This window comes from Urocitellus parryii, chromosome 6 (genome assembly GCF_045843805.1).
Source record: "Urocitellus parryii isolate mUroPar1 chromosome 6, mUroPar1.hap1, whole genome shotgun sequence".
Taxonomy (NCBI): domain Eukaryota; kingdom Metazoa; phylum Chordata; class Mammalia; order Rodentia; family Sciuridae; genus Urocitellus; species Urocitellus parryii.
The window spans coordinates 132,632,936-132,652,072 of record NC_135536.1 but is presented as its reverse complement, the minus strand read 5'-3'; the positions used below and the strand labels follow the sequence as shown (position 1 = coordinate 132,652,072).

General features: G+C 41.0%; 1 protein-coding gene across 1 annotated transcript in view; it reads right to left on the bottom strand.

Annotated features, from left to right (window-relative positions):
- Crtc3 (CREB regulated transcription coactivator 3) overlaps positions 1 to 19,137 on the bottom strand; it is a 109,634-nt gene that overhangs the window by 26,595 nt on the left and 63,902 nt on the right. Inside the window, exons 4-7 of the mRNA XM_026388171.2 lie at positions 12,427 to 12,488; positions 10,876 to 10,938; positions 8,842 to 8,942; positions 1,664 to 1,699 (exon numbers count right to left, since the gene is read on the bottom strand). Coding sequence (XP_026243956.2) covers positions 1,664 to 1,699; positions 8,842 to 8,942; positions 10,876 to 10,938; positions 12,427 to 12,488 — 262 coding nt within the window. The remainder of the gene's footprint in view (positions 1 to 1,663; positions 1,700 to 8,841; positions 8,943 to 10,875; positions 10,939 to 12,426; positions 12,489 to 19,137) is intronic.

Here is a 19,137-nt window from a genome sequence, read left to right as displayed (position 1 = left end):
AACCAGGACAATAGGAGATCAAGAAGAAAAAAGTGATCTGGGCATGGTGACACAGGCCTATAATCCCAGCAATTTGGGAAGCAGAGGCAGGAGGATTGTAAATTCAAGGCCAGCTTCAGCAATTTAATAAGTTCCTATCTTAAAAAATAAAAAGGGCTGGGGATGTAATTTAGTAGTACAGCAGCACCCCTGGGTTCAATCCCCATACAGACAAAATGGGGTGGGGGAAAGGGAGGGAGAAAGTGCTCTCATAGGTGTCGGACACTAGGAGAAGTCCTAAGGGCTGAGTCAGACTCAATGCTACCAGAGAGATAACAGGGATTGTTTTCTGTGAGAAGCTCATTATTTTTTATTTGTTTTCCACTTTTTTTTTTTTTTTGGTGGTGCTAGAGATTAAACCCAGGGCCTTATGCATGTGAGGCAAGCACTCTACCAGCTGAGCTATATCCCTAGCCCTCATTTGTTTTTCCTCCAAAATTTGATGGGAATTCTTCAAAGAATCCACGGGATATGTGTGTGTGTGTGTGTGTGTGTGTGTGTGTGTGTGTGTGTGCGCGCGCGCGCACTTGTACCTTCATGCAAACAACCTTGAAGGCATTTCTTCATTTCTATCCTAATGGATTAGATGCTTATTGATGTTTTCATGCTTTCATTTAATGCCTGAAACAGCTTGTTCAGAAAAGGAGTTTGCAGGATGATGAGAGACAACTGTGTCTCTCAAGCAGGATTTTCCTCATTTATCATATTACCCGTGAGCCTTATCTCTATGACATATAAATCTAATTTAGCTGTTCAGCTTCAGATCATGAAAATTAAATTTCAATTTATGAAGATTTAGGGAAAAGAAAATACTGCCTGGTCCCAAATGAATAAATGAAGTGTTGGACTCTCATTTGTCCAGGGCTTTGAGTGTCATTTCAGCAGACCTCCAGGATTATTTTAATTGGCTTTATAAAGAAACTCAGTATTGCTGTGCACAGTGGGGCATGCCTATAATCCTAGTGACTCGGGAGGCTGAGGCAGGAGGATCACGAGTTCAAACACAGCCTCAGCAACTCAGTGAGGCCCTAAGCAACTCAGCAAGACCCTGTCTCTAATAAAATATAAAAAAGAGCTGGGGATACGGCTCGGTGATTAAGCGCCCCTTGGTTCAATCTCTGGTACCCTCCCCCCCCCCCCCCCGCAAAAAAAAGAAGAAAAGAAACTCGGTATCTTCTGCGAAATTTATCATTTCATTTTGTGATCAATTTGCATTTTCCTTGCAATTCTTATTTAAATCTGCCAAATTACTGAATCATGAAGACTAAATGGGCAATGTTGATGAGAGAGGGATACTGGAATAACTAATTATTTAACTGATGGGTTAATTCATATTTTTATGCAGTTAAGACTTTTGTTCCCCTGCACAACCTTATGACTGTGGGGACTTGGGTAACAACGAAGCTTCACAACCTAATCACCTATTTCCTTTCTTAGAGCTTTGGTCATGGATAGTCATAATTTTCTAGAAGAGCATATCAGAATAATATAAAATCAGTGGTCATCAACCTTTGCAGGGGAGTCTTAAAAACATGAGTATTAATTAGTTCAACTGTTGAAAGAAGGTTATGCATATGAGGACCAGCATCCCACTCAAACACAGGTAAGTAAAACCGGTTCATACCTTCCCCATGTCCATCATTCTCACCATCACAGAAACCTGGTGGGAAAGAAAAAAACACTTTTATGTGGTGCTTTAATTTTCATTTATTCATGAATTAGTAACTTTCTGATTTGCAATACAATATTTTGAAAATTCTAAAGCAGTTTTAATATATCAATGCTTATTCAATGTGCTTTAGTGTTTATACTAAAATTAGATGTAGTTTGAGTCTAAAGTTGGTGCCTGTCTACTTTTCTTTTCCTTTAAAATTGTCTGTCTGAAATTTTCTTACTGCCTCTGTCCTGAGAGAACAACTTTTATGAAGCCTGAGAACCTCTCTTTGAATCAAAAAGAAGTCTGGCTTGAAACTCTTCCAAATGTGTAAGCTGGGGGAAGGTACGTATTTCTAAGAGACCATGTCACTGTCTTAGACTTAATATGGGTGTGTATAGGAACAAAGTGGAAGCTCCATGCTGGATGTTGTTAATATATATTTCTTACACAGTCAAGTTAATTTTTTTTTAAATGTACCTGGAGTCAAAGTCATTTTAAAGGGCACATGTGATAGCTATTTCCAAAGTTTTAAAAATTTGACTTGGAATAAGTTCTGGCTGAATAAAAAATATTTAATCCATGAATTATCTAGTGGAGCCTAAGGGCCAGGGCAACACTGAGAGTCCCCAGAAGCACTAAGAGATCTTTAAATTAAGCACACAGACAAAGACAGAATTTCTTTCCAGCCCATAGGAACAGAATATAAGTTAGTGATTGAAAAGTTTATTTTAGTGCACAAAAGACCTTTTGGGTAAGCTTGTTAAAATGCAGGTTCTTGGGTCCAACCCTAAAAAACGTTGACTCCAAAAGTGTGAGAACTGGCTGAGGAATCTGTCTTCAATAATCATCTCTGGGGACTCTCCTGCAGAAGGTCACTGGCTCACTCTTTAGAGAGACTTGGACTAAGCTGCCACTTACTTCATCAATAATTTAGCACCTCTAAAGAAAAGCCACGTGAACAGGAAACCTTAAAAAGCCAAGTACAGAAAGACAAAAGATGTGGCCCTGCTGTCAGCACTGTCAAAAGGAGAGGAAGGAAAACTCTGATTCACATTTTGGCTTTTTGGGAAAGAGCAGGAAACTTGACCATTCTGATCAGTAAAATGTGACTGCCCTGGGGTGTGGTAGTGCACGCCTATAAATAATCCCAGTTACTTGGGAGGCTGAGGCAAGAGAATTTCAAGTTCAAGGCCAGTCTGGCCAACTCAGTGAGACTTTGTCTTATAATAAAAACTACAAAGAGCTGGGAGCCAGGCACAGTGGTGCACACCTGAAATCCCAGCAACTCGGGAGGCTGAGGCAGGAAGAGTTCAAAGCCAGCCTCAGCAGATTAGTGAAGTACTTAGCAGATCCTGTTTCTAAATAAAGTATAAAAAAAGGGCTGGGGATGTGGCTCAGTGGAAGCCTTTTGGGCTCAATACAAAAAAAGCGCTTTGGGGCTCAATAAAAAAAATGTAGTTATCCTACTAAGAATTTAAAACTAAGTTCTATATAGTAAATTAGTACGGTATGTGGAATAATACCATATTCAAAATACCGATTAAGACTGACTTGTCCTTGAAACATGAAGATGTAACTGAGAGCTACCATGTAAAACTGCCAGAGAGGCCATCAGATTCCCCACATGACATCCCATTAGTGCCACCCTCTCCATCAGACTGGGGCAGAAGGAAGGCTTCATGTCTGATTTAGGCATTGAGGGACATTGAGGAAGATGATAATAACAGCCACCATTATTGTGCACTTATGATGGGTCAGGCACTTCTCAAAGATGAGTTCCTGTAATCCTAGCTGGAACTCTTTGAGATAGGCGCTATTATCATGTCCGAGACCACACTGCTGGTTCTAGGACCAGGACTCCCCTGCAAAGGTTGATGAGCGCTGATTGTTATTATTCTTCTGATAAGCTCTTCTAGAAAATTATGAGTATCCATGACCATGTCCCAAAACAATTTGTTGATCCAGAAGGATTTAGACAGTTGGAAGTAAAGTTGATTATGAAATGGAGACAGGAGGAGGAGTGGGGAAGGGGTATGGAGAAGAGGGAGGAAGGGAAGAGGAAGATGTGTATGTAGGGCAGGGCAGAGGATGGGGAAGCCTGGCTGCAGCTCAAGAGGGAAGGAATGGGAGATAAGGCTGGAGTGAAGGGTCTGCCAGTAATTGGACATGAGTTGGGGAATAAGAGGTTTTAGACACTCCTCTTGCAGAAGAATATGAGACCGACTGAAAAGAGAAAGCCTCAAGGCAGGGAAACCTGGCAGGAAACCAATATAATAGATACGAAGTGGGGTACTGGCAGTGAGTACAGAAAATAAGAAGAAGGCTTGAGATTCATTGCAGGGATAGAATGATCAGAATTTGGCTATTGTATGGGTGCAAGGGGAAGGAGAACAAGGGTCATTAAATATAACTCTTAAGTGTTATCTTAAATGACTAGAGGATGAGGATGATGATAACTGATATGTTAGCACCAAGTTAGCATAAGCAAAATGTCCAAGGATGAATTCTTCCTTGGACATTTAAATACCAGAAGATATAATTATAAATTAAGGGTTAAAAATTTAAAAAGGCGGGGCTGGGGATGTGGCTCAAGCGGTAGCACGCTCGCCTGGCATGCGTGCGGCCCGGGATCGATCCTCAGCACCACATACCAACAAAGATGTTGTGTCTGCCGAAAACTAAAAAATAAATATCAAAATTCTCTCTCTCTCTCTCTCTCTCTCTCTCCTTTCTCTCTCTTTAAAAAAAATGCATCCTCAGGATGTCTTTAAAAAAAAAATTAAAAAAGGAACCAGTTGTGACTGAGTATCTGAAAACAGAGGGAATTAATTCACTTCAGTCCCACAGGGCATGGGACAGCAATGACTGAGGCTGTATCTGTGTTCCAGGAATCCCCTGTGTTCCAGGGGCCTCAGAGAGCTGACCTAAGTGCATTTGAGATCACGTTCCTTCTGCACGTTCCCATGCCTGGCAAGTCTAATATAACTCCTCACATGGTCTTGATTTGAGGTACAAGAGAAGTCAAAAGGCGGATCCCTTAATCAGAGTGAGCTCTGGAATTTCAGCCTCCACATCCTGGGCCCTCCTGCCACCTCAACGACACTCCTTTTGCCCCTCTTCAGACCTGGGATGCTTGTGCCAGACAATCAAATGTCATTATTAGGCTTGCATCTCTTAGGGTTATTTAAAACCTTCTTCTTAACTCTGCAGTCAAAGTTTATTGCCAGTTGAAAGGTCACTGAGGTACAAAGAATATCAGCCCCTCTAGAGTAGGAGCAAAGGACTGTACTCCCCAAAGATGGCGATATTCAACTCCTACTGCTCTGGGTGTGAAGACAAGTCACATGCTCTTCTGTGCTTGACCCTAGACTGCTCCTTGAGAGATCAAGGCCTGCTCCAGCCCCCTCCTCCATATGCTGGCCATTAGAGGAGGGGAGTCTAGGGATAGCCCCAGGCCGTGAAGCAGGGCAAGTGTCACAGAGAGCCCTAGTGCTTGCTATCTGCATGGGTGTGCAAAATGGTAATTAAACTGCACATACTGCCAGGGAAATGGTCAACCCTTCTCTTTATAGATTCTGCCTACTTAAACAAGAAGACAGAAATTATAAAAATCCCATTTGATTGTATAAAAGTTTATTTCTGGCATTTACCACTGCTTATCACTGCTAATTATCATGCGAGTTAATAACCATTACGAAAATTACTAAGCATGTATCAAACTAATGGCTTTATTTTCTGGGGACATGAACCTTCACTTATGAATGTATCAGAGTTTCCTGCTCATGTAGTTAAGCCATTGTGCAGATGCTCCCTTATCATCTGCTCCCGAAAATAACAACAACAACTAAGTGGGGTCCCTCACTATACTGAGCAAAGACTCCTAGGGAAACGTCAGTTATTATTGCTCCCACCACAGAACCTAGTTCTGGGCTCCAATTATGTTTTCCCATCCCCTTTTTAATTTTTACTTTATTTGGTTGGTCCTATAAAAAGAAATACCTTTTTGTAAAGCTAGTTGATATTTTTAAAATCCTAAAGGAAAGAAAATGAAAAACTTCAATGAATTACAGGGGGAAAACACATAAAACTATTTAAAATAGCTCCCACCAACAAATAGAATTCTCCAGAAATAATTCCCATCCTTGGAGACTTGAATAATATTTTAAACACACTGGCTTTCCCATGTAAACACATCCATATTTGGATGTGTTTCTGAGTTCTGCTGTACTTGCAGGGCAGCTGCAGGAGCAGGCACACAGTTTAGACATCCAAGCTGGAGAATGGCCCACCTTCCATGGTGGTCAGATATTGTGGCCCTTTTCTAACTTCTGATTTGAAAAGGTGAAATCATCAGATTCTCATGTCAACTCAGGAGCCCTGCTTCAGAATTTTCTCCCTTCCTGTCCCCCAACCCCACCTTTTGGAACTGAGAAACTAACCAGGAGTGCTCTACCAATAAGCTCCATCCCCCGTTCTTTTTTATTTTGAGACAGGGTCTTGCTAAGTTGCTGAGGTTGGCCTCGAACTTGCCTCAGCCTCCCAGGTATTTCTTTACTTCTTTTATTATTGTTCTGCCTATCTGTATCAACATGTTTTTTTCATTTTTCTTATTCATATTCATATATTCTGACTTTGTGTGTATGTGTGGTATTGGGGTTTGAACCTAAGGGCATTCTATCACTAAGCTACATCCATAGCCTTTTTTATATTTTATTTAGAGACAGGGTCTTGCTAAGATGCTGAAGGTCTCACTAAGTTGCTGAGGCTGGCCTCTAATTTGCAATCCTCCTGCAATTCAGCCTCCCGAGTCATGTGGATCTGGCCTGGCCTGACATTTCTCATCTCAGGCTAAATCACCTTTAGTATAAATACTTTCAATTCAAGTAACCACTTTCTTTAATTACTTTCTTTTCTCTTTGCATGCAAGCCTCAAAAACTCCTTAAATTACCTATGGTTCCCTTATTCTCTTGAGGCCTTCAGTCCCTTCTGAAGAAGCGTAAACTTTGCTCAAAATGCAAAGGCCATGCAGATGTAGAAACGCATGAGTTCCAGGGCAAAGATCTATCAAGCTGGTTTGCTCCCAGTCCAGGGACACTAAGACCTGCTGTAACCACAGGTACTCCCGCTGATTACAGTCTTGGCTTTTTTAGGCTTTGTTTATATATTCCCACTGCCTACCCTGAAGCTAAACTGTTCCATCTTCCCACACAACCCACTTCTATAAGTAGGGAGCAATTGACCCATATCCAATTTCAACATCTCCACCAACTTTACTCTCATATACCCGTTGTCCCACCAATTCTGAAAGACCTCATACTTTACAAGAAATCATTTAAGCAAGTGGAATCTTTTCTAAATTGTACCAAGGGAACAAATATTGCAACAATTGTTATTAAAACCCATCCCTAAGATATGCAAAAAATATAACCATGAATATTCTCCTTGGAAAGAACAGAGGCTATTAAGACTTTAGTCCAAAATAAAGAAAACTAGAAAAACTGGCACTTTAGTAAAAGAATATTTATTCCCAATCCTCTTTCTCTCAGTCTGTAGATGGAATGGATAATTCAAGATAGTAGTTCTTTCTAGATTATAAGCCCCCAAAAGGTGGGTGTGGAATGTGACTGAATGAACCAGACTCATTTCAGGTGAGAGTCAAATGTCAGTGCCTAACATGTTTTAGCAAGTGCTCTGAATGTGTGAGCCATTGTGTGTTTTCTCTGCCCTTCTCCATTATGAGGATTCCTCTGTGCCAGGGACTGTTAGGTATTAGAAAGAACGTGACCAGCAGATGTTGCCTTTGAGAAATTTCCCCTAGGAGAGTGAAAGAAGCATGTGTATGAAAAAGCAGTCAAGTGTCCCAGGTGTTAAGTCCATCTGCAATTAATACTTCAGGATGTTAGAAAGACATGGGTAGTTGGGGGCCAACAGAGACAGGAAGGTTCCAGAAGGCTACACAGAAATGCTGACTCAAGTTGAAGCTCACAGTTGAAGTGCTGGCCAGGTGGACCAGGAACCAGTTACAAGAGGAAGAGATGGGAACAGGATGAAACAGCAGAACTCCAAGGCTGACTCAGCGAATGAGGCTGGGGAGCAGAGGGAAGAGGCAGGCAAGTGCCCAATCCTGGGGTACATGTCACTCCAGAAGAGAGATCTGGACTCTTTCTCCTAGGGGTAAGTAAGTGGCACTGATGGCTTTCAGAAGGACAGGAACAAGAGTAGGACTTGGGTTCAGATGGTCTGAGTGTGCCTTTACCCCACTCCTGGTCACTCTTGGCCTTTCTCTCCTGGACTCACTCTGGCCCAAGGGAGGTAGAATGGTGATCTGAACAGCAAAATAGGGAAAGAGGGAGCAGGTAGTGCTCAGCTCCAGTTCTGCTCCCTCTCTTCCTCCTTCCCAGGGGCAAGTTTTCCTGCACAGAGCAGGCCTTCTTCTCTGCTCCTCGCTGCCCAAGTCTTGTCTGAATATTTCTCCCATAGGGGAACATCTTGCACCAGGGCTGCCAGCCACTGGAGAGTCTGCCTCATCCATTTTTTTTTGAGAGAGAGAGAATTTTTTAATATTTATTTTTTTTAGTTTTTTGGCGGACACAACATCTTTGTTTGTATGTGGTGTTGAGGATCGAACCCGGGCCGCACGCAGGCCAGGCAAGCGCGCTACCGCTTGAGCCACATCCCCAAGCCCCCGAGTCTGCCTCATCTTGAGCTTCAGTCATAAAAGGTCCAGGGATCCAGGAAAGGAAGCCATTTCCTCCAACCTGGTCTTATCAACAGAGGAGGACCCTAAGAGAACCTAACAGAAAATTGGATTGACAGGATATGAATTGGAAATAAAGAGACCAGTTAGTAAGTTATTACAAAAGTCTATGAAAAAGATAATCAGTGCCTAGAAGAAGGGCAATGCCATGAAGGAGGAGGAAGACCGAGGGCCAAGACATGCCGACAAGGGACCATTTTTCACAGAAGAAGCAAGGAAAAGATACATCCTAACTTCATCATGAACACACCCACTTCCCCTGCCATGAACTTCTCTGAAGACCACCAAACTAGGGAAGTATGTGCTCCTCATAAGCTTTTCACTCTCAGTTCCTACAGACAGAATGAGAAAGCACAGATACTGTTAGCAGGGCCCTGCATGTCTTACCCATGTATGGGGCAGGCCAGGCTGACTGGCCCCCTCCTCCATAGGGGTCCTGGGGCTTGGTGCTCAGAGCACTTGTGTGAAGAGCAGAATCAGAATTGGTCCTAAGGAAGGGAGGAGAGAGTCTGGCTGAAATGCAGTATTCTTTGCTGAAGATTACCAACAGGAAAGAAAGGCAAGAACAACAGACTTATAATCATCCAAAAAAATGAAGGGTCAGGACCTACCTGTAATGCCTTACATCAATAGCAGTCTGAGGATCACCACTCCAAAAGATTTTAATTTATACTCACATAGCCTTATACTTTGAAGCTCAGCATGGTGAACTATTTTAACAAGGCAGTTCTCACATTCATAGCTTCCCTCTAAGACCTTCCTTTTCTTCTTTGCCACTCAGAAGATGGCTATGACACATACAATGTGCAGCTCCACTAAGTTTTCCCTATCTGAAAGTGCCCATTCCGAAGTGAAGGACCCCCCAGAAAAGGTTCTTTTAAGGTAAATGCAAGGTCAAGACTGTTTTCAAAATAACACTACAGAGTTCCTGGCCTTTCTGGTTCACCCAGTGCAGTTTTCCCAACAGCTGTGTGATATGTGAAGCCATCACAGATTGAAAGCACCAGCAGAGAAGCCCACTGCCTTCAAGAGCTTTGTAAAAGGTATAATGATGTAACTATTCTCAGCAATTTTTTTTTGTTTTGGAAAATATGATTGTGTTTCTTTAAAAGAGATATATTTATATTATTTTTGAATGCATTAACAGGTATTTTTTAAATCTCTCAATTTAAATGTTAATATCAATACATATTCACATAAACAAATATTCTTTGAGGGCTTCCATATTTTTTAAGGGTATAAAGAAGTCCTAAGACAAGAAGTATGGAAAATGCTGATCAATAGCAAATTTCTGAAATTCTCCTTTAGTTTATATAGAGCCTCTGTTTCAAGAGACAATTATTTATCTCACCCAAGGGTCAAACTGTCTGCCACAAAAAGTACATGTGAGACATGTCAAGTTAGTCTAAAATGGTTTTCTGTGGTCCAATCCAGGTGACAGCCTCATGTAACCATTAAGCCATGTGGCTTCAGACAAGGGACTAGACCAACAAGAGAAGAACCCATGTGATACAACAGGATGAGCGTGGGCTCTGGGAGCAGAGACCCAGGTTCAGCTTCCATCTCCTTTACAGATTCAAAGAAACTCAAGAGTATATCAATCAAATGCAGACAGTTGTGAAAATGTGAATATAAACTGGATATTAGATGATGTTAAAGAATTATTGTTAATTTTGTTAAATGTAATAACAGAATTTTTCTTTTCTTTTTAAGATTTCTCATTGGCCTTGTTCTGGTAAGAGATATTTGCAGGTAAAATATTTTATCTAGCCAGTTGTGGGTTGGGGTATGAAGTGGAAGGTAGAGAAGAAACGAGACTGGTGGAATGCCAATTGAGACTGAATTGAGGGATGGGCACAAGGGGCCCCTTACAATATTCTCTTTTGTGTATGTTTAAAGTTTTGCAATATTAGAAGGGATTTTGCCTTTTTAAAATTCCAGTCCTTCACATATTAGCTGAGGGAACTTGGACAACTCATTTGGCCTCTTAAAGCAGAAATTTAATACTCATTCTTGCCATGTATGAAAAAAATGACCAGATAGAACGTTTACTTATGGAGAAGAATCCAAAGTGATCATGACAATTGTTGATGTTACACTTATGCTTAAGCATACACTTACGCTTCTCATGTGTCTTTTTATCCTTTTTAATCCTCATAACCATCCCATGAGTTATAGTTATCTACAGATTTCAGATAAGCCAATTGAGGCAAACCGAAGTTAATCTACTCCAGACCCCATGTTCTTACACTGTACCCTGCACACTCAATAATGGTGAACTTTTTGTTTTGTTCTAACACTTCATCACAATAGGCATAAACACACTTGGCAGCCAGATAATATATAAAGAATACCAGAACAATCAAATTGTTGGGTCTTCTTTAAAATCTACTTCTAGTATGAAACAAACAGCCCACGTACCTGTTAAGTGCAGATGTTAGCCTGAACCCAGGATGCTTTTCTTCTTTCCAAGGAGGTTGCTGCCTTTAAAAACCAGAACAACATAAGCATACGAGGAAAAGAAGTTTAATCCAAAGGAGCAAAAGAGAGCCTTGGATCTGGTTTTGAGAAAAGGTCTCTACACACCTAGACCCATAACCTGAGTCACTTAAAAATGCCCCAGGCCTCATTCACTTTCTCATTATTGTGAAAACAAGGCTAGACTAAATGATTTCTCAGTACCTAGGAGCTCTAATATCCAGTATAACCACCCCAAACCTACAAGAATAGGATTAGCTAGCTGAACATATAAAACATTAACAAAAAGGGCAAACAAACATCTCTGAAAACCTTTTGAAACTGGCCAACTCCATGACTGAGTCCTCTTTAGGTGACATGAGGTCTTACTCTAGATGTGTAAAAATATTAATCCTTATCACATAACTTGATTATGTGTAGGGGGTGCATAAGCAATCCTGGATACAAATATTTTGCATTCCCGTTTGGATGGACATAAAGAGGACTATAATTGTTATAGTCATCAAGAGAATGAAACTACTACTCTGACTAATCCTACTGCTCTGGAAAGCATAAGACACTTTATTTGTTTATTTATTTATTTATTCTAATTTGTTATACATTAAGATACTTTTTATTGGATACATGTAAGAAAGTACCAGTTTGGAGATATGCTTTTTCTGATTAAAAATAATATGCTGTATTTATCCAACAAACTTGAATCCTAAGATTCTTAAAAAGATTCTTAAAGGTAATTAAAAACCTGCTCGAGATTGGGGCCAGCTGTTCCTGTCTTTATTTCCTTTTCCAGATGGGGACTATATATCAGTAGTAAGTGCTTGGTCAAGATTTGCTCAGAGAAAAGACCTCAACCCAGAAAGCAAATTTTTAAAAATATATATGTACATTCCAAATGCCTCCTAAATGAGCCTTGGTGACCTAAGAATGATATCATGGGGCTGGGGATGTGGCTCAGTAGTAGTGTGTTGCCTAGCATGTGTAAGGCCCTGGGTTTGATCCTCAGTACATATAAACACGCACAAAATCTGAAAATGAAGCCAAACAAACAGATGCAGAAGTCCTTTTCAGTTAATTTTTTGTACACAAGTACTCAAAGAGATCCAAAGTCAAATCACTGTGCAAATTACCATTTTAGGAGTTTTTTTATTCCTTTTAGTTGCTTATGAAGACACCTGAGAAAAGGCATTTATTTTTCCATGTCTCAAATAGAAGAATACCCAGACTGAGTATTCTGTTGGCAAATATATCCCAAATGTGTTTTTATTTGATTTTTAAGTAGGAAGATCTAGATTTACTTAATTTTTAACTTTATACTTTCATACAAGCCCATGATTATACATCAAAAGACTTAAAGTTTTATAAGAGAAAACCAGACTCTCTTTTATACTAAAAACTTTCCAAAACAACATTCAAGGTGAATGAAATAAAGTAAAATCATTTTAAAAATAACATCTGTATATCTTTTAAAATATCTTTTAAATGTAGCTTGCTTACCTTGGCCAACTCTCATCCAGGGGCTGTGAAGAGTAATTGGCTCCAAAAGTACTACCATCAAAGTAGAATTTTTAATAAAGGAAAAATAATGGAAAGTTGAAGCAAAATTAAGAAGCTGAAATTGTGAAGAGCTAAAAACTGTGTCTTTTGCTCTTCATCTCTACACCTGACAGTTTTTTCTTTATGCCTTCTCTTATCAACTTCCTCTAAGACAGTCTATTCTTTTATCTTCTAACCAGTGTTTTCTTTGCATGATTCATTTGAGGCATTTCTTATTTTTCGACATGCCCAGCATCTTCTGTTTTCAAGAACAACCTCCATACCCACCCCAAACCCAGTTAGGCTGCCATTCTGTGCAGGCCTCCCCATTCCATGGATGGACCCAGTCAAGGCACTTCATCTCCCTGGAAACAACCACTGGTTCAAGGATGGGCTTATGACACAAGCAGAACCAAGGAAGAATGCTTTTTTGAGGGGGTGGTACTGGGGATTGAACCCAAGGGTGCTTAACCACCATTAAGCCACATCCCCAGCCCTTTTATATATTTTATTTAGAGACAGGATCTCACTGAGAGTTGCTTAGGACCTGGTTAAATTGCTGAGGCTGACTTTGAACTCATAATCCTTCTGCCTCAGCCTCTTGAGCTGCTGGGATTACAAACATAGGCCACCCACCTAGCTGGAAGAATGCTTCTGAAGGGGGAGAAAGGAGTGCCACCAATTAAGGTGGCAAACCCCCAGGCTATTTGAGTCTGACAGCTCCCCTTGGAGAAAGCCTGCCAGTGCATGAAGTCAACACAGGGGTAGCACCACAGAACTACAGAACCCTGGATCTAGCTCTTGAATTTCTAGTGATAAGCCAATAAACCTCCTTCTTCCAAGTTAAGATGAGTTCATGATACTTATAACCAAAGACAGGTGCATTAGACTTATGGAGATACTTTCATAAATTCTGTTTTGCTCCTTGGGTCTAGCATGCCTTAGAACATGTTCCAGATAGAGTAAAAAAAATGGGATGCTGCACTGTACACACCAAGTATAGTAGAGCTATCTGCATTTAGTTAATTGTACCCAAGAGATTGTCTTAGGGCATTTTAAATCATATTGTTCTCTTGCATTGAAAACCTTTGATGATTCTCTTCTACCTGAAAGGCAAAATCAAATTTTCGCTTGGTAATTGGGCGCTCCACAATTTGGCTACACAGTACTTGTTTGCTCTTACCTCCAGCTGTCTGGGTTCCACAAATATATCCTGTTCTTCCTGCCTCTCTGCCTTTGCTAATCCATTTCCCTTTCCTCTGCTCCCATGTGGAACACAGCCTCCTCAAAGGCCTGGCTCTCCTCCTTGTCACCCTCACCAAAATCAAGTCAATTCTTTTTGTCTCTTTTATCACTGATTGGATAAAATGCACCAATAATGCTTTTGATCCCAAACCACATCCCCAGCCCTTTTTTAATTTTTATTTTGAGACAGGGTTTCACTAAGTTGCTTAGGGCCTTGCTAACTTGCTGAGGCTGGCTTTGAACTTGCAATCCTCCAGTGTTGGCCTCCCAGACCGCTAGGATTACAGGGGTGTGCCACTATACCTGGCTCCAAACTCTTCTTCTTCTTCTTCTTCTTCTCTTTTTAAATATATATTTTTAGTAGTTGATGGACCTTTATTTTTATTCATTTATTTATATATGGTGCTGAGAATTGAACCCAGTGCCTGACACATGCCAGGCAAATGTCTACCACTGAGCCACAACCTCAGCCCTCCAAATACTCATTTCTTTTTTTTTTAAATATTTGTTTTTAGTTTTAGATGGACACAATATCTTTATTGTATTTTTTTTCATATTTATTCTTAAGCTTTAGGTGGATACAATATCTTTATTTTACATTTATGTGGTGCTGAGGATCAAACCCAGTGCCTTATGCATGTTAGGCGAGTACTTTACCACTGGGCCACAACCCCAGCCCTATCTTTATTTTATTTTTTATGTGGTGCTGAGGATTGAACCCAGTGCCTCATGCATGCCAGGCAAGCACTCTACCACTGAGCCACAACCCCAGCCCCCAAACCCTTATTTCTTAAGGTAGAAATAATAAGAAGATACAAGTGCATTAAGACATCAGAAATGTGAAAATGGACACAATAAGGGTGTGCCAGGCCTATGCTGAATTTGTCCTTTAACTTAATTGTAACCATCCTGGGAAGGAGATGATTGTATCTCCTTTTTACAGTTAAACAAACTGAGGCTTAGTCCTAGAAATGCTGAGCAATCCAAGGCAGCAAGCACGGCAGATGAGGGGTCAAATGTACAGCTCACTGGCTCCAGAGTTCAAGAGCTCTTCACGAAGTCACACAGTAAAGACTGAACCAAGTGCCCAGAAAATAAACTATATATACCTGGAAGGTTCTGGGAAGAAGGACAGGTGCTAGAAAAGAAATTATCACTGGCTTGGACTCAGCGGGGAATGGGAGTCTTAATGGAGAAGGTACCTGTTGTGTATGCCTAGGCTGGGCATCTCAAGGGAATACAGAATCTGGAATTAGAAAGATATAGGTAATAATGAGTTTTTAATGATTTAGCATAAAACATTCCCTTTGCCAAGAGAAGCATTAAATTGCAGTTTCCTCTTCTAGGTATTCATTTTCTTTGTCATGTCTCATCATCTTCTTTCTTAATCTGACCCTGAGCTAATATAATAAAACAGATATTTTCAAGAAGGGCAGTTCTTCAACTTTTGCTATTAGGCTTAATGTATATGAAGTAAAGGTTAGAGCAGATCACAGGAGGAAACAGAAGAGGAAAAAGTGATAAAGAAATCCAGGGCTTGGGGCTGGGGATATGGCTCAGGCGGTAGCGCGCTTGCCTGGCATGCGTGCGGCCCGGGTTCGATCCTCAGCACCACATACCAACAAAGATGTTGTGTCCGCCGAGAACTAGAAAATAAATACTAAAAAAATTCTCTCTCTCTCTCTTTCCTCTCTCACTCTCTCTTTAAAAAAAAAAAAAAAAAAAAAAGAAATCCAGGGCTAGGGTTGTGGCTCAGTGGTAGAGTGCTTGCCTAGCATGCACAAGGCACCGGGTTCAATCCTCAGCATCACATAAATATAAAGTAAAGATATGTGTCCACCTAAAGCTTAGGAATAAAAATTAAAAAAAAAAAATCCAAAGGCCCTGTGAGACAATGAACACATCTGGCAAGGCCATTAGGGAGTCTCACAACCTGTGTTTAGTTGCTTTTTCTTTTCTGTAGGATTTGATGAATCTGCCCAGAAAAACTTATTTCCATGAAGCAGATGTTTACCATTTTCCTCACTACACTGCCATCCTTAAAACCATTAAGTCTGATTACACAGTATTGAGAATTCAAATTAGAATGTAGTGGCATAATTATAATGATCCAATATTGGTTATTTCAATGTTAAGCTATTAGTTAGCATTTCAACCTTCCTGATGTCTATTAACAACATGAAAATGTAGTAAATTCCTGACATTTTTCACATGATTAAGATGAGGTATCAAAAGTTAAAAGATGTAGCTGGGCACAGTGGTGCATGCCTGTAATCCCAGTGGCTTAGGAGGCTGAGGCAGGAGGATCGAAAGTTCAAAGCCAGACTTGGCAAAAGCAAGGCACTACACAATTCAGTGAGATCCTTCTCTCAATAAAATACGAAACAGGGCTGGGGATGTGGCTCAGTGACCTAGTGCTCCTGAGTTCATTCATCCCCAGTACCCACACCCCCTGCAAAAAAAAAAAAAAAAGTTTAAAAGATGTGACCTCTGAGCTCTATTATTTCTTACTGTCTTATTTATTTTGGTAGGTATTTTTAAAGCCCAAGTGTGGGTACCAAGAGAATCACTAAAATTACAAGCTTAAAGTTAAACTCAACAAAAATAAAACTTAGAAAATATGGGGCATACAAACATAAGAGAAGCACAAGATACAGAGTGATATTTTGTTCTTTCTGGGGATAGAACACAGGGCCTTGTACATGTAGGCAAGCACTCTACCATTGAGCCACCCTTGAGCCTCCCTGCTAGCCTCCAGGATATGATTTTTTGTTTGTTTGTTTTGTTTTTTGGTACCAGAGATTGAACCCAGGGGTACTTAACCACTGAGCCATAGTCCCAGCCTTTTTTTTTTTTTAATTTTTAAGACAGGGTTTCACTAAGTTGCTTACGCTAAGTTGATGAGGCTGGTCTTGGATTTGTGATCCTCCTGCCCAGCCTCTTGAGTCACTGGGATTATAGGAATGTGCCACCATGCTTGGCTAGGGTTTTTAAGAAGTCACATTGGCTCCTTCTTTAGTACCTCCTTCAGCAGTTAAGCTTAGTTAGCTAGTTAAGTCTTAAAAAGTAAGCAAGGAAGAGGTGGGTGCAATGGATAGAAATAGAAATTGAGTCTAAAAAAATGTCCCCTTTCCTACCATGAACCTTTTATCTTCCCCTCCTTGGCTCTTCCTCCTCTGCCTTCCAACAGATGTTCCCTGAGGTCCTGCAGCTTCATTCTACAATGACTGGCATTACTTTCCAGGGATAGGATGGGAAGAAGTGACTCAGAATCACAGGGTACCAAGTAGTGTGGGAGCAGGGGGAAGCTAAAGCCTCTGACCAGTGCCCCCTTGGGTGGAGAAGCCTACCTTCACTGCATCCTTACCTTGGGACCCTCAAATCCATGCCTCTAGCTCCCAGAAGTTCTTGTGAACCACAAGTCCCTATTTCCAACTGCCTACTTGGTTTCTATTCCAAAATCACACTGGAGGCTGTAATCCCAGCAACTCAAGAACCTGAGGCAGGAGGATCACAAATTCGAGGTCAGCCTCAACAATTTAGTGAGGCCCTAAGCAATTTAGCGAGACCCTGTTTCAAAATTAAAAATAAAAAGGGCTGGGGAGGGCTGGGGTTGTGGCTTAGTGGTAGAGTTCTTGTCTAGCACATATGAGGCCCTGGGTTCGATCCTCAGCACCACATAAAAATGAAGTAAAGATATTGTGTTTTGGGGCTGGAGATGTGGCTCAAGCGGTAGCGTGCTCGCCTGGGTTCAATCCTCAGTACCACATACAAATAAAGATGTTATGTCCACCGAAAACTAAAAAATAAATATTAAAAAATTCTCTCTCTCTCTCTCTCTCTCTCTGTTTAAAAAAAATGATATTGTGTTCACCTACATCTAAAATATATATATATATATATGTATATATATATATATATATATTTTTTTTTTAAAGGGCTGGGTTCAATCCTTAGTACAAAAAAAAAGTATATCAGACACCTCACATGCCACCTAAAATTCAACCAATTGCTACTCACCCTCTCCCACCCGCCATCTGCCCTTCTTCTTGTGCCATCTTATTCAATGAGGGGCCATCCATTCAGTTGCTCAAGCTGGGATTTCAGAATCACTAGTCTCTCCTCCCTCTCCAAGTCCCTGTGGTCAGTTGAAGAAAATCCTTCTAAAGTTCAATCCATGGACAAGGAGACCCAACTCCTCACAACAAGAGGGTATTAAAGGAAACAGCTCTTATTCCCTCTTCCCCAGAAGGGGAATAGCTCTTCTTTTTGTTGATAAGAGAGGCTCTGTTGGCCATTTACCAATAGTGGGCGGAGTCACTGAGCCACAGAATCTCAAAACAAGTTCCACCCTGTCTTTTTTGTGTGTGTGTGCTGCCAGACTAGTCAGGCTGACAAGGCCTGGGTTCTTCTCTTGGCTTCCGGTCTCCATTTGGTAATTGCACCTGGGGCAGACTTAGAACAGCCTTCTGGAGGTCAGCCATTATCTCTTCTACCCTCTTAAACTCTGTTCTCTAGGGACACACTTTGTGGCTGAGACCTGTGACCTTCCATGCAACTGGCAAGGTCAGTGGACTTGGAATCTGCTTAAGAGAACCCACCAACCAAGACAAATTCCAGAGTCACATTTAATATATAAAACTGGTCACAATTTTTTCCTTCCTAATTTCTCAGCCATGTCTTTACTGTTACCCTACATCCTCTTGTCCCTTAACTTCTAACTATGTCCCTCTTGAATACAACTTAAAGTCAATTTTTAAAAAAAATTTTTTTAGTTGTCTGTGTCTTTCTTTTATTTATTTATCTGGGTGCTGAGAATCAAACCCAGTGCCTCGCACATGCTAAGCAAGCACTTTATCACTGAGCTCCAACTCCAGCCCTTTAAAGTCAATTTTAAAGGAGGTATATGAGCAGAATATTTTTGAGTCTTTGCATCTTCCTGTTTCCCTCCTCATGGGTGGCAATAGGCTTCATGTGGAATTTTAAGTCAAGAACATTTTTCCCTTAAAACTCTAAAGACTAATAATGTTTCCTTGTTCCTTGACATTATGTGAGTGTTAGGCGTATGGAATACAGCATGATCATTGACCTCAGGGAACGGGAGCAAGGAGGGTTATTAACAGCCTGGCAGCTGTAGACAGGGAGAAGAATTTGTAGTCTGAGCTTCCCTGCCCAGGCCCCCGGCCAGGAACAAACCCTGGTGGCACCTCTCTGCCTGTGGGGGGCCCAGCCAGGGCCCAGCTGTGGTGGTGCCCCGGCCTTTGCTTGTGGCAGCCACCAGGTCAACAGCACAGCCCACTACTCTAGCCCTTTCTGCAGTATGGCCGCCCACTGTAGGAGGAATCTCTATGCCTGGGATCTGCTTGTTGTAGCTGCCCACTCTGGGAAGAAGCTGGATTATTTTTTGAACAATGTTCGTTTTATTTG